The sequence below is a fragment of the Phasianus colchicus genome, chromosome 3 (genome assembly GCF_987193195.1).
Source record: "Phasianus colchicus chromosome 3, bPhaCol1.hap1.1, whole genome shotgun sequence".
Classification (NCBI taxonomy): Eukaryota; Metazoa; Chordata; class Aves; order Galliformes; family Phasianidae; genus Phasianus; species Phasianus colchicus.
The window spans coordinates 38,908,720-38,925,416 of record NC_143438.1 but is presented as its reverse complement, the minus strand read 5'-3'; the positions used below and the strand labels follow the sequence as shown (position 1 = coordinate 38,925,416).

At 36.2% G+C, this 16,697-nt stretch overlaps 1 protein-coding gene across 1 annotated transcript in view; it reads right to left on the bottom strand.

The window, feature by feature from the left end:
* The window catches only part of NETO1 (neuropilin and tolloid like 1), a 66,267-nt gene that overhangs the window by 16,050 nt on the left and 33,520 nt on the right, over positions 1–16,697 (bottom strand). Inside the window, exons 5-7 of the mRNA XM_090137316.1 lie at positions 13,185–13,226; positions 12,951–13,078; positions 1,475–1,703 (exon numbers count right to left, since the gene is read on the bottom strand). Of these exons, the coding sequence (XP_089993442.1) occupies positions 1,475–1,703; positions 12,951–13,078; positions 13,185–13,226 (399 nt within the window). The remainder of the gene's footprint in view (positions 1–1,474; positions 1,704–12,950; positions 13,079–13,184; positions 13,227–16,697) is intronic.

Below are 16,697 nucleotides of genomic sequence, written 5' to 3'. Positions count from 1 at the left end.
GTTATTATTTTCAACCTCCCAGTCAGAATATCATCCATTATAAAACATTAGCTGTTTACAAGAACAAAGGAGTTTATAATATGTAGTATTAGGAATGTTATTGGAGGAAAAATAAACAAAAACAAAAATAAAACCTAACAAAATATTTTCTTCTTTTTCTTTAAAATGAGGAAATCTTGTAAACCCACACTTATTCAAACCCTCATCTCAAGTTAGTCATCACAGTGCTTCATTCTTTACTTGTCTTTATGCTCTGAACCTCCAGTGTCTATGCAGTTGTTTCTAAGGTAACAGATCAGGATGTCTTGTGAAAAAAAAAAGAAAAAAAAAAAAAGAATCAGATCTTGAATATTCAAGACATCTCCAGTTGCTGAAATGAGAAAAGGGCAATGTCATCTCAACTGAGGTCTCTGGCCTCTTATAGACCATGGTCTGATTTAGATACAAAAAAAAAAAATAATCTACCCTAAGGCTGTAGTGTGCAAGTACAGTGGCATATGCAGTTTCAAGCATGTAAACTGCCAGAAATTTTTAATCAGTGCCATAATTAAAGAATTACGGAGGCCGCTCTCAACAGTCTCATTGCGGGGTATACACACACAGAATACAGATGAAGGATATGCTTGGTAGGATTGCACCTTCATTTCAATCACTGACAGTCACATAGAAATCTTCCTGTGAAAAATGTGAAACACAAGCCAAAAAATAAGTTAAAAATGAACATGAATCAGAACAAGAAAACAAATACATACACTCCTTCCTCAAGGGACCATATGTGCATTTTTACATTAAAGAAAACAAAGCAATATCTTTCACAGGTGATTAACTGAATTAATCATTTTCAGTGAATGGGATCATTGGGTTTTGTGTTTTTCAGACTGGCAAGAAGTACCTTTTGTTTTTTTCACAGGCTGTCTTTCCTGCTACATGAGCACAGAAATCATATAGATGCATGAATGAAAGCTGCATAGAGAGAATATTAAAACTACCAATTCTTCATTATTTGCTTAACACTGTATGATACACATTTGTTGAAATTCTGGTATATGAACAAATGTACCCATCACCTATTATAAAATAATCATACAGTGTTTTTCAAGTACCATTACTGTAAGATCTAAAAAATCACATTCATAAAAACAATGAGACTCGATAAAAACATTCAGAGTTGTACTGTTTTCCAATCATGTAAGAGAAAACAGAGTAGCCCAGTGGATTGGGAGTCAGGAAAAAGTTATGTTTATAGTGACAAGCTGTACTTGCCTGCCTGCCTCTGAATCCTGTGCTCTACCTACTGTGTTACAAATTATTGTGCAGTATAAAAAATACATAGAATTAAATCTGTTCTGTTGATTCACAGAGCTTGTTCAGGAGCATCCTTTGGTGTATACTCTGCATGAAGAAAACATTAGCAGTTTGTGGGACTGGTATCATTTAACAAACTGAAAGGCAGACACATCGATTAAGATCTTACGTTCTTGGAAAGATGTGAAGAGCATCTGGAATCGGCTGCTTCGACTGCCTTCATCTGCCCACATACGGATTACTCCAAGACCTGTCCGCAGCATTACATCATTTGCAACAGTGCTGCAAAACTTTGCTTTTAAATCCTCCACAGAGCTACTTCCATCATAGACAGCTACAAAATTTCTTTTGCATTCATTGGAATTCTGCATCTCATAGTCCAAGAATCGCAAATATATCTGTGAAACAAATAAGAAAAAAAAGGCAACATGTAGAAACATTTCTGAATGACTGAAATAGCATTAAGCAACAGTGTTCTATCTTGTGGGAGAAAGACTACACAACAGCGTCAAAATAATTTTTCTGGAGCTGGTGATTCACAGCTCCAGATTCACTTCCCTGAGCGGGCATTAATACAGAAAGTGCAAACTATTTATACTTCCTTGTATTTTGTCTTGCTGCAAAATAGAATTCAGCAGAAGATTGAGATTTTTATTCTTTGCAGCAAGGTCCTAATCTGCCCCTCCAGTAGAAGTATGTACAACAGTCCTTGAAGCTGAAGGACAGATAAGCTGGAAATTTCTTCTTTTAACTGGCACAGTATTGCTCTATTATTGCCTGACATAGAAAGTAACAAGGCAAATAATTGCTACTCTCTCCCTACAGTCAATATGTGTCATCTTTGTGATATGTCTCAGCTACACTGATCAGGAAGTGAGAATCCAGGAGCCAGGCAGAACTCAATCATTAATCTTTTCATGTTTCCTCAAGCAATTTGGCCACCATCTCAGCTTTTCTAAACAAAGCTCTTACATTACTTGTCTTCATAATTTAGCAGGGATGAAATCAAGATTATTCCACAGAAACTGCTAGAAATCTTGAAATTTTCCTTCGAAAATATCACTTACAAGTTAAATTCTCTTACAAATGTAATATATGTCTTACCCTTTACAAAGATGTCTATAAACCTACCCAACAGAAGAAGTGAGAATAAAATGCTATTTTCTGATACTCTATACAGTCTTGAACAGGGAAACAATCTCATTTTAAAGGCAACTGCTAAAACAAGAAAATCAAATATTCCAGCAACAAACTAAGTAAAATTTCTATTAGATAGATGATATATAATCAAACAGCTAAGGGTACCTGGGAGACTTCAAGAGAATGATACAGAAAGGTGAAGTAGGGCAGAGACTGAATAGAAAGTCAGAGAACGTACTCAGCATTTGGCTGTATGCATCTTAAAAGAACAACCCCCCAAAAAACCTCCACCGTATTAGACATCAGATTAACTTTACAAATAGTTTTATTAACATCAGATAGCTATTTACATACACAGAACAGTTCCCCTAAAGGCTTCTATGGATTTCCACAAAGTACACAAACAGTACATTCTAGAAGCATATAGCACTCAACACATCTCCTCACTGATACATTAGAACTCATAAGGTTTCAGAAGTATTAATAAGAAGTCTGACACTGCTTAATTATAGCTCAGATTTATTTATTTTTTTAAAGATACTGTATTACAGCACATTTCCTTTCCTTGCTATTCTTTGCAACTGGTCTCTTCGAAGCAAATATTTGCTAGACATTTTTTACTTGCACATGAAATTCAGTATATGAATTTCATTTCATTTTTTCCACTATGTCATTTCTTAGAGCATACTCTAATTCTGTTCCAACATAGCCATCCGCTAGAGGAACATATTTCAATTAAATTGCAGATAAATTAATCTTTCTTTCAGTATCTTTTTATATTATTATTTTTGAATACTACAAATTGAAGAAGCTGTACTGATCTCTACAAAATTGAACATTTAACAGCAACACAAAGAGTAATAATTTTCAGATGGCAATATGATATGTGAAGAAATTGTTTTTGTAGTGTTGGTCTTCTTGATAATTTTGTTTTTAATTTTATTTGCCCTTGTTCCCTCCCGTAGCGAAATGAAAAATTACTTGAGTTCAGTCATCCAACAATTTTATTAATATATTGTCTGGAATTGTCCTGTTTCCATTTCAGTTAAAATGGGTCACCAACTTCCTTGGCAAAGTCATACTTAAAGGCTTGTTTTGAACTCTTAAATCTCATGAGTACAGGAAATGTATTTCTGAAGTTTCTCTGCACAGGCTGTATCACTTTGCAAGTCTCTTTCATTCCCTCCAATCTTTCTCCCTTCACCATGTGCCAAGGCATCTGACCCTTTTCTTCTTCCCTCCAAAACCTTGCTCTTACTGTTCTCCATCCATTCAGAGCATTTAAGACTTGCTGATGCCAGGCAACTTTAACTCCTCAGGATAATCCCAGTTTTCAGTGCATCTCCTGCCCTTTTCAGCCTCTCCCATGGCCACTAAGCATATGAAGGTTCAGACTCGGTATTAGGAAGAACATTTCATAAAGAGTGGGGAGGCAGTGGCACAGGCTGCCCAGTGAGGTGGTGGGGTCACCATCCCTGGAGGTGATCAAGAAATGTGTGGATGTGGCACTGAGGGACGTGGTCAGTGGGCATGGTGGGGATGAGTTCATGGTTGGACTAGATCTTAGTGGTGTTTTCCAACCTTAATGATTCTACAATTCCATGGCTGGAGTTCTCCTTCATCTACTTCCTAGAAGCTGTTACAGCTCTAAAAGTAAAGTATGAAAGCATGCAGAAGTCAACTGGAAAACAAATTTGAATGAGCAACAAAAGTCCAGTAAGAGAGGTTTAGGCCCAAGTTTTGTACCAGCAAAAGATTCAAATGCAGCCATGCAGAACTCATATGGGTGAGATAGGCTCCTCACTCCAGTGGTTTGACAAGGTCCTCCTGTATTAGCAGCTCCTAGCGTCAGCACTGTACTGTCAGAACAAGATTTGGAAGACGAAGGGAAGTATGGCAGGAGGTAGAACTAGACTACCCACATCTGAAAATGGCCATAACTAGGACAGGTCTGGAGAGCAGATTCCTGTGGCCTAGAGACCTGTCAATGTTCAAACACAAGCCTAACAAGCACTGTGAAACCCTGGCACTCAATCTCCCTGCGAAGCTGCTGAAATTGTCCATGTCTGCGTAATGTTTCACTTATCACTATACATATATATATAATAGATCATATATAGACATAGTAAGACCATACAGATATAATGCAAAATGCACAGATTATATTTTTGTCTCATTGCAGTCTTCAGGAAAACTCCTAGCTACTCCAGAAGAAAAATATGTTAGTCTGACTGCAGAACATCAATAAAACTATAAGTAACTTAATGGGGCAACGATCACTCACATTTGTTTTCTTGTCTTCTCTTCCTACCCTGATGTCTTGCATATGTTTATTTATATATATATCTGCTCACATATATATTTAAGCACATATATATATCTATACAGGGTACACTATCTCAGAACTGAAATGAAATTTAAGAGTTTTCATTCTTACAATAAACTCTCACTATTATTATTAAAAAAAAAATATCTCTCACAGCAATTTCCAACATTTAGCCACTATTCTCGATCTATTCAAAGAGACTACTCATAAACTATATGGCCAAAGTCTTTTTTCTATAAGCTTATCATTCAACATTCTGTAGTTTCTGATACCATGCTAGCCTTCTAAAATGGTAAAATATATCTCAGAGTAAACAGTTATAAATGCTGAGAAGGAAACAGGAGAACAACAATTTAGCATTCTGCTTTGATTCTTTCAGTGAGGAAGCCACCACAAACTTTTTCTCAAGATTGAATTCTGCTTTTGGTCATGTCAGTTAATTCCTGTATGTGATAAATTCAGCTAAGATATATATATATGAAAGAGATTTTGTGCTGGCACCGCTGGGAATAAATATTTGGCTTAAAAATCTATGCCCATTCTTCAGAAGAAAGATGGCACCTTCTACAATGGCATGAAGTTTCATAAATTAGAGAAAATAAATTTACTATATTCTGAGGTGAGCTGGAATTTAATTCTTATATTCTTTTTTGGAGATAACTATGTCTAGAACTTTATATAAAGCAATGAGGATTTGATCCAAAGCTACCTGAAGTCTATTTACTTAAGTTTATTTGGATCATATCTATGGATTAAGACTGGAGTAAATTTTTTAATATTGGAAACTGTTTGTACAAACTGACAATCTAATATTGAATCCGATTTTATTTTAAAGAGATGAAAGTAATTTAATTGCATCTGCATATTTCTGCCAATTTTCATAGTCTTATTCAATACATTTGCCATTGCTGCTGTCATTGGATGTAAGGTTTACACTGGCAGAAAAAAAAAAAAAGGACTAATAAATTGAGACCCCCAAGGAAAGAATAAATCTGATTATACAACAAGTCATTATTTAATGCAAAACATTTCAGATACACTGCTTTCTGAAATCAGTGGCAAGATTACTTTCACTGATATGTAGATCTCACTATGATAAATTAAACAGATGGAGAGAAAAATTATAAATATTTCTGGTTATTTCATTTGCTGTGATCTCAGTCCTTACTTCCACCAACAGCAGATAAGAAATTGTCCCTTCAGAAGCAAACAAACGAAGACAAAGGAGGTCGCAAACTGAAATACCATCTTCTATCTTCATTAAGCCTTCTTCCATTGATACCAATGGGAGCTTTTGGAATGTTACTATTTCTGTAGGTACTGACACATTATTTTAGCATAATGAGGACTTTCTTGTTGAAGAGAACACTGTATCCAAAAGAAGCATAACTGCTGTATTTCGTCCTTTCGTATTTTTCTTGTAAAATTTTAATAAGACATTTTTTTCACATAATCAGATCCATATTAGTTAGAAAAACAGGCTGCTAGTACACAAGTATTAGCTTTTACTGAGCTTTGAGATGTCACTACAAGTGCTAATGTCATCAGAAACAAAACTGATAAACCTTCACTGTACTGTGGTATATATAATTAATGCTCAGTCACATTACAGTTTAAATAATTGTCTTGTCACTTTTAAGGTTCCTATTGTCATCATAATAATGAAAAAGGAAAAGTTGGACAAGTTTTACTATTTTTTATTTAAATTTGAAAACAACAGAAATCTTTTACTGTATATATTAAAAAAAGAATGATTGTCAACTATTAATAATATATCACTTCAGTAAAATAGTCAGATCATAATCTCTTCATAGTGAATCACTTTTGATGAGTTCTGCTTTTTAATCAATCACTGAAGGTTAGTGCTGACAACATGATTGATCAGACCAGTCATGAAAACCTTCAAACCATATCCTAGCATATCAGACTTAATATATGTGCACAGACATTCAGTCCCCTATAATGCATCAAAAAAACCCCCAAAACTACCAAACGATAGAAAAGAAGAAAAAGCCATCATTCAACTGCCAAAAATACTTTAGAAGTGAGAGAAAAACCTCCTCTTCATCAGATCCTAAATTCCAAATTTTGCATATTCAGCTTCTAGGTTCAGTCAATTCTCTTGCAAGCACAGGGGTAGGGTAGAGAGTTCTATGTCTTTCCCCACTGCTTGCTGAAATTTACAACATTTGCTTTATTCCGCATCTTGTTCAGCTCTATGCAATTAGCAATGGAGTTCTGACATAATACCTCAACTATTTTGGCCTAGCAAACTCGGTTTTTTTTTAAAGCAGATTTTTGCAACATTAATTATTTTCCTTCAAGGCAAAAAGATGACAAACATAACAGCCGAAACAGCCTCATACTAATAAAACACTGATTTTTTTTCTTCTAAAAATCTTCCACCTTTCTGCTTGGATTCTAAACATTTCTCTTGATAATCATAAACCAAAAAGCATTAACAGTGGTTCCTGTCTGGGATGATACTATGGAAAGACAGAATTCCGTATCTCATGTTTTCCTCTCTCCTGGCACTTGAGAAATACTCCCTGTTGTTTTCCTGGAGAAGTGAAGCTCTTTAGAATCCTTTATTTTGTTCTGTTTGTTTCTTCAGACTTCCACAAGTTCTCAGTAACTCACATTTATTCTAGTTATTCTAGCCATCATCACTTGCATTTTTCTCTTGTTCAGTGGAAAAATAATGGCAAGTGAGAACTAATGTCCGTTGATACTATTCTGCTTTTTAACAGTGAAAGCCATAGATTCTGATTCTGCTATTCTCTTTTGTAGATTTTTTTATTACCTCCATCAGTACCTTTTAAATTTGTATTTCCTAACAATTATTTGGACAGAGGATGCTAAGGCTAGTTACATTTCTATACCTGAACAGAATATATTCATGCTAACTTAACAGCATCTTTCTGCCAATGCTAGTGTATTATCAGATCGGCTACAAAATATTATACACACACACTGTTTGTCTTGCAATGCCATCTGAAAAAAAAGCTGTTTCAGGAAAGTGATTTTAATATTTTAACACAGGTAAACAACATTTTCTACTTGTTCGAACAAAATTTGTCCCTCTTGTTCCAGGGAGAAAGCTTTTAATATGCCAGCAAAATGCACAGGATTTTTCATTCATAACATTATTTGCATACTATCAGGCTTCAGAGTTTTCCAGAGATGGAGCCCACCTGAAGCCATTAATGATGCCTTAGGTTCTTCAACCTTTAAATTCTTTTTCTCTTTAACTTTTCAAGAATCACTATTAAAATGCCTGTTAACTTAATTTTATTAGGAAATGTTTCTTCTCCAAAAGAGTGGTGAGGCACTGGAACAGGCTGCCCAGGGAAGTGGTGAGGTCACCATCACTGGAGGTGTTCAAGAAACATTTAGATGTTGTACTAAGGGACATGGTTTAGTGGGGGAAATATTGGTGGTAGGCGAATGGTCGGACTAGATGATCTTAGAGGTCTTTTCCAACCTTGATGATTCTATGATTCTATAATGTTAGTGTGCTGGTAAAGAATCCTTCAAGAAATCAGGATTATGCTGGTATATTAGAGCAGACAGTTTGAACTGTCACTCTTGTAGGTCTCAGAGCATAAATTGCCATTTGTGAATGAGAACAGAAAATGTTTTCAGTCAGATTGTAGCTCCAGAGTTTGTTTCACTGCCTACTTCTTCCTATGGGTACAGGAAACATGTGGGCAACAACCAAATTTCTCTCAAGACTGCAATCAATCTGGAGTCAGGCTCTGGAACTGAAAGCATCATGTGTTTTTGATTAGGTAAGTGGACTCAGGGTTCACTGTGAAAACAGTGAGAAGTGATTTAAATCCTTCTTTCTAAACGTGTCAGTGTCTTGAAGATACCTTCTTTCCACAGCAGTATTTTGATGGCATGCCTGAATGATCAAGCTGTAGTATCCTGTTCTGATTACTCCCACCAGGACCCTGAGTGTAAGAGCAGGCTTGGCTTGGATTTGTTTTTTCCATGTTCACTCGGATGAACATAGCAGAGCAGTGTCACGCTTCTGGGCAGGTGGCTCTGACTGAGCATGGACCCTCCGAAGTCTGCACAGGATATTTTAGCCCATGACCAACCACACTGCCCTTGTCTAATCATATCAAGCAATCACCCTGGAGCTTAATCAGATTCTGTTACCATCACCAACCGAACCATAACAGAAGAGTTAAGGTTGAAAGGGACCTTAAAAGACCATATCGTTCCACAACCACTCTGCCAAAGGCATAGACACCTTCCACCAGACCAGGTTGCTCCAATCCAAAAGGTTGCCCATTCAACCTTACCTTGAACTACTTGGAAAAACCTGTTGTTCCAGTGCCTCTCCACACTTTGAGTAGTTTCTTCCTAATGCCTAATCCAAATCTCTCCTCTTTTAGTTTAAAGCTATTACTTTTTGTCCTGTCACAACACTCCTTGATAAACCATCTCTCCATCTTTTCTCTCAGCCTTCTTAGGTAATGGAAAGCTGCACTCAGATCTCCCTGAATCCTTCTCCAAGCTTAAAAATCCCTGACAGCCTTTCTTCATAGCAGAGATGTTCCAGACCTCCAAGTATCCATGTGGCCCCCGTGTGGACTCACTCCAATATATCTTTATGTTCAGGGCCCCAGAGCTGAACACAGTACTCCAGGCATGGTCTCAAGAGAGCACTGGGGGAGACCCACCTCCTTCAGTCTGCTACCTACATTTGCCCTGGCTTTCTGGGCTGCAAGTACACAATTGGCTCACACTGAGTTCCTCATCCACTTGTACTCGTACACGTAGTTGAGACCCCCAGTATTTCTGAATTCAGATTCACAGCTATCTTACTCAACAGGAATAGTCTCCAAATGATTACACAAATGACATACTTTGCAACAAGTAAAAAACAAGACTTCAGTTGTATTTCTCCTGTCTTCTGGACTTCCAGAAAGCTCCAGTTCTGCATTCACTTCCAGCATTCTACTTTTCATGCTACAAGGCAATCAGTGATGACTCAGTACTTTAAGCCTGTGAGAGAAATTGAGTGCTCTCCGTCATTCTAGCTTGGTGAGGACAACAGCAGCGTTACATCCAAACTGTTAGGTTGAAGCTCAGGCTTAGAGCTCTCAAGTTCATACACCCCAATTAATCTCATTGCATATATGTTGAGCTCAGACTTGGCTTGACTCTGGAATTGCAAACTGTAGCAGAGACTTGCATCTTGCTAGATTGGATGAGCTTAAGCCAAATGAAATTGCCCACAAACTGGCAAAGATTAAGAAACTAAAGATGTAAAGATCCAACTCAAAATCCATCTGAGAAACTCTGGCCTTTTAGGCATAGTTCCCAGTAACAGACTGTGCAGCCCAGAACACATGAGCATATAGATTTAAAGACAGTTGAGTTCTTACTGTTCCTAGCTGGAAAGCCTGTTTTCATAGATGCAACCTGCCATAAATTAGAATGATGTCACTGACATTGTACTGAATATGTCATTAATTCAAGGTTAGATAAGCACAAAGGAAGCTGACTGTAAAATATGGACAACAGAATCGTAGTCCAAAAACAGTATTACCATGGATCTTACTTCATGCAATATCTTTTTAAAGTTTATCCACCAATTTCCTCTTCAATATTTGAAAATTTTCCAGTTTCCCAGTACAGTGATACCATGACTACAGATGCGTGAATATAAATGCATATGTACACATGCACACTTATACACGTGTGTATGTAACAAGACAGCCAGAGTAAAGCCCTTTAGGCTTGAAAATGTTTTTTTTTTTCCTAGCTTGCTGAAAAATCTTTCACCTTAAGAAACACTGATTTAAATGCTTTTATACTGTCTTCTCTCTTCAGCCAGATAATTCTATAAGATGGGAGCAACATGATTCATCAAGAGATAAGCTAATCCCTTCTCTGACAGGACATAAGATTAGTGATGTTTCTCATATTTTCCAGGTTTTTTTTTGTTCGCTTGTTTTTGCCTTACTTGCACTTTAAGGTTGCTAGCAATGTCAGCTGAACAAACTTCCTTCAGCCAATAATTCACATCCTACTGTTTGAATTTTTCTTCCCTTATATCTAACCTGAATCTTTTGTTTGCCCATGCAATACTGTGAACTATCCTATAGATACAGAATCATAGAATCACCAAGACTGGAAAAGATCAGCAAAATCATCCAGTCCAACCATTCCCCTATCACAATTATTTCCCACTAAACCATGTTCCTCACTACAACATCTAAATGTTTCTTGAACACCTCCTTGGACAATGACTCCACCACCTCCCTGGGCAGCCATTCCACTGCCTGATCACTCTTTCGGAGAAGTAGTATTTCCTAACATCCAACCTGAATCTCCCCCTGAAGCAACTTGAGGCTATTCCCTCTAGTCCTATCACTGGTCTCATGGAACAGGAGCCCTACCCCCAGTTCACCACAGCCTCTTTGCAGATAGCTGTAGAAAGCGATGAGGTCACTCCTGAGCCTTCTCTTCTCCAAATTGAACAATCCCAGTCTTCCAGCCCTCTGCCACAAGCCCGTAGTGTTGCCTGGTACTGTTGTGGCCAAAGTGCAGGACAAGCACTTGGTCTTGTTGAACATCATCCCATTGGCCTCAGCCCAGCTCCAGCCTGCCCAGATCTCTCTGTAAGGCCTTCCTATCCCCAAGCAGACTGACATTTCCTGCCAACTTGGTGTCTTCTGCAAATGAGTTGACATCTGAGCAGCCTCTCCTCCTCACTAGAGACTTAGGGATACTGTCTCGTAACACCCTCCTTCACAAAACCTCTATGTAACATCATATAACTTACAGTCTTTTCTCACATTTTATAAAATTTTTTCATTGCTCTCTCTTTCAGACAATCTTCAGCTGGTCTACACTTTATGAAATGAAGCAAAGCTAAATCCAGGTATAAAACTTAGTATTGTTAAATCAGGACTGAATTCTGGATAAATCCTATAGATAACTAAATATGGGATTTTCAGAAGCACTTTGAATTGTGGCACTTTAGAGCTAGATTAGATAAGAATGTAACGATGGTATTACCTGACAATCTAAGCAGAAACTGGATATAAAACTGTAGGGCAACTTTTATTTAACCGGGCTAAATCTTTAATTGTGTTTACCTGTTTTCTTACCTACTAAGTATATAACGTGCAATAACTAATTAGTCTAGCAATTTCATCTACTTAATTGGAAACTTCTATGAATACTGAATTTTGCAAATGTAAAAAAAAAAAAAAAAAAAGAGATTGAAGTATATTCTACAAATAATTTATCTATAGTCTTATGTGCCAACTATTCAACTCCTGAACTTTCGAAATAAAAAAAATCTTGATACTAAATAATTTTCCTCTACTGGAAAACCTGCCTGCTGCTTATTCAGTATTGGGTGCTGGAACAGTCAGATATATGCAGTATAGTCTGCTCTGAGCTAACAAAAAAAGAAAAAAAAAGCCTCCCAAAAACAAACCCGCTAATAAAAATGTGTGGAGAACTTGTCTTTAGCAGGGGGAATAAAAGTAGGTAGGATGCTTGAACTCAGAGAAACAGTAGGGTAGCCAGCAAAAAAAAAAAAAAATTGAACAATAACAGTTAAGCCATGGATAAGAGAGGATCAAAATCCAGGAAAAGAATCATTAATTAATTGTATCCTCCTCCTGTTTGTTGCAAAGACATTGTTTGTTGTGTATGGTGGGAGAGGGAAAGGAGAACACTCTCTCTTTTTGTCAATGGCTCTACAATAATAGAAAAAGGCTTCATACACAAGAATGTTAATTCACCTTGGCTCCATTTTCACTGTTCCCAGATGAGAAAAAATAATGATCATAGGGATCCAGCAGTGTTCCCTTAATAGTTCCTATGTTAGATAAGATTGCCTCCCACTTAACTAAACAAACTGATGCCTTAAAAGTATGATCAAAATTAAAGATGAATTTAAGAAAATTACTTATGGCACTAAAAGCACATTAATGCTGCCCACATCATTATTTATAGAGAAAGAAGGTTATTTTGATTGAGGTGATAAATTACCTTTCTACAGCAGAAGAAAAAAAAAACAGTTTACAGGTTCAAGCTGTAAAGTTATTAAACAAGGTCTGTCTGTACTAAGCAATGCACAGCATATTAGAAAAGTCAATTTCTTAAATTAAGTGGCAAATTAGCAAGTGGATGAAGGACTGACCTTGGATCGGGGTGGTGCTCGGATGTACCATTTACAGTCTACTGCTTCAGTTTCAGAAGCTTTTCCTTCTTTGACAATTTGAACAGATTCCACAATTCCTTCAGGTCCTCCCATTTCAAACTCACAAACTAAATAACAAAATATCAGAAAAATGAATCCTGAACAGCAAACAAAAATATTTTCTACAGCACAGTACAAATGCCTCCAGAACATAGGAAAAACCAACATACCAACCTGGCAATGGTTTCAAAACTCCAAGGTCCTTAAAATCTGGATCTTAAAAATTGAGAAAGAGAAAATTAGTTTTGTTCAATAACTTGGCTGTAATGTCAGTGTGCTAAATTTTAACCGGAGTGATATAGTTATACATATATTTCTTAGGATCACAACTTGCTTATACAAGAAGTTTAAAAACTATGGCAACATAGTAATTATTAATGCAGACAGTATTGGTACTATTGTGCAAAGTTCTTCTGTTTCTACTTTAGTCAAAATTTCCTCCATCTCATTCACTGTTTCATGAGTGAGAGTTAAAAAAAATTCTGCATATTCAAGCATGCATGAACATTACACAGTTAACCCCAAGATATCTGAATAAAGGCTAATGAAATAGGATAAATTTACAAATTTACTTTGCCTATTATGCATTTTCAATGTGATTATAACACTCAACTTAACTTGATTCCGCATTTATGAATACTCTACTACCCCTTTCAACAGTGAGGATTCCTTTTCTTTCTCAGAGACACCCACCTAGTATTCCATAAATAAATACAATAAGAATTTATTGTGGAATTCATCACATTAATAAGGTAATAGGTCTAATATGCCTGCTATTTTTTATCTGATCAACATAATATTTACTAAGATGCTTTATATCATGCCTTTACAGCCTGACAACACTTAAATAAGTTTGATCATAGATCTATGTCTCAAGAAACAGGTATCCATAGACAAGCAGCATTTCACAAGATTTTTTCACAGTTTGAAGATATTGTCCTTTGAAACACTTTAGCCCCTTCTACATTTTTGGTTCTGCCCAATCATCTCTTCAGAACAGACTATCCTGTAGTTTTTCTCTCTTGCATTATTGTTCTACCTAACATGAATATTCTGTACTGTTTTGCTCATCTTCAGGGGAAATATTACAAGAAAGAACTCCACCATTCTTTACCCTTTTTTCCACAAAATTTGATAGGATCTGCTCTTCCAAAATCAATTATAAACATCTACATACAAACACTCTGCATCAAGATTCCCCTGGCCACGTTCTACCCAGGCCTCTGAAGGATTGCACAAAAGGAAAACCAAGTTACAGTCTGAGCCTTGAAGTCTACTCAGATCACATTACTGCTTTGATTCAATGTATCAAAAGTTATATAAACAAGGAGTAGAAAATATGGCAAATAATATGAAAAACAAAATCCAATGCTCTATGAGCAAGAACAGCCATTTTAATCTGAACAGTGAGGATATGCTGTCAGAACTGGAGTTGTAAAGTCACCTTTTAAAACTGTCTTGTTATAACCAGGCTGCCATTGTTCTTCTCAGTTTTCTTTTACAGTGGTACAATATAAATCTTGATTAAATACTCATGAACTTAAGAGACTGCAAATATAATTGAGTAGGCAATTAGTATTAATTGTTAAGCAGTTTTATAGATCAGCACATAGATATGATAACAAACAACAGTAAACTTAATTAAACATTTCAATTAACGTACTCAGATGTTGATATCTACTGCTGAAAGTAAGACACTTAAAGGAAATATAATTTAACTGCTGGTTTAAATTAACATCCAAACCATGCCTAGTGTAACCATCACAGTTCTTCTCAGTTTACAAGGACTGGTCTGCAAACACTCCAACACATTTGCAAAGTACAGAGAAGCAAGAGGAAGAAAAAGATCTTAATAGAATTTCTCTCATCTGAAGGGATTTTCATAGAAAGGAGTCATGGTAGCAAGAATCCAAGTGTCTTGCTGCATCAGCTGACCATACTAGAAACAGGTGGAGAGAGTTGGACACAGACTGTGTGTCAGATTGTGAAAAACTTTTGCTCTTCAGGTTTCAAAGTCTGATCACATCCTATAGTAAGCACACATTAACCTTTTGCCAACTTGTGAAGGACAGACAGCTCTGAAAACATGGGGCACAAGAGAAAGACCTGACTTACTCTGCAGCGCTTTGGGACCCAAGTCCAATAATCTGAGAGAAAATGTGCCTGTTCAGTCATGCCCCCCAGATAGTTGATATGCTTTGTGTTAGAAGGCTTCTATACCCAGTTTTCGTAGTTCATGACAGAAGCAGAAAGACAAATTATCTGCTCTCCATAAGTATTAATATTATGGTAATAAAATTAAATTTTTCAAAATGATAATAAAGTGAAGATAAAAAGAATTCATACATTTTTATTAAAGAAACCCTTTGTTTTCCAGATGTAAAACTCATTCTACCTGCTGTTTCAGTGTTTATTATCAATTTTCAAAGCATCTTACTTGAGTAAACTTAATAAAGCTGAAGTGTAATCCAGACATACATTTTAATGCATAAAAAACTCCAGTTATATCTTCCCATTTTTTTAGCAATACAGTTATTACAAAGTCACACCAAAGTACAAAATCTGTTAAAATTCTAGCGATATGTTAGATCTTGAATTGGACAGGCTGTGAAAAATTATCTTTCTGCAGCCTAAGAGTGAAAGTGAAATAAAGTCTGTGACACTTGAAGTAATAAATTAATGGTATATTGGCCGATACAACAGTCTGGAAGTAAGGCATTATCAGAGATCCTGAAATTTCAATGATGTTGAAGCATATTTACCCAGCACAATTTTGTTTTTAAAATAATCTACCATTAAGTAGATTATACTTCAACAGCTCTTCTGTATGTAATTCAATTAAATTGTTATTATCTGTCTGGCTGAGTCAGAACTCTTTTAATGATACCTAAACACTGACTGACTAGATCTTCTGATAGCCAGGTAGTCATTTCTTTTGCAACTAATGAAAATCAAGTTCCATTAGGGAAAATTCCCAAGTCAGACAAAAAAAAAAAAAAAAACACTGAAAAACAAGAATGATAACCTACTTCATTAAAGAGAAAAACATGCAATAAGTCTTGAGAGTACTGCAATACACTGACTTCTTGTTTTATTTCTTATGGGGAACTCTCTCATTAACTGAAATATGAGAAACATGGTATTTATATAGGAAATGTGAAAATATGTAAAGGGTATGTAAATACAAGACCTTACAGCCAACATAAATTTGAAGCTTCTTGGATATGGAATGTCTCTTTTAAAAACAAGCAAACAAAAAGGGTATCCAAAAATTTCCTTTGATGATATATTACTATCAGTTTCATAAGTAACAGATTGTTGTTTTGTTAACACAAGCTTTACTGCAAAATCCCTGTAAAGCACAGAACTACATTTGAAAAATATTATGAGATATAAAAGATGTACCAGGTTATTCAGAGTTACCAGCAAACAAACAAAATGAGATAATTTAGAGTAGTCCAGGAAGAAACTGATGATATCTGTAGGTTTTCTTAACCTCTAAGAAATGAGTTGGATAATGAGACAATGCTGGCTGAACAGATGGGCCCAAGATTTAGGTGAAGAACATAAACTGGTGGTGCATTACAGAGGTACATGCTGGCTGCAGTTATGTTCAGTATCTTCATTAATGATCTGGATGATGCAGCAGAATGCTCCCTCACCAAGTTCACAAAGAACACAAAACTG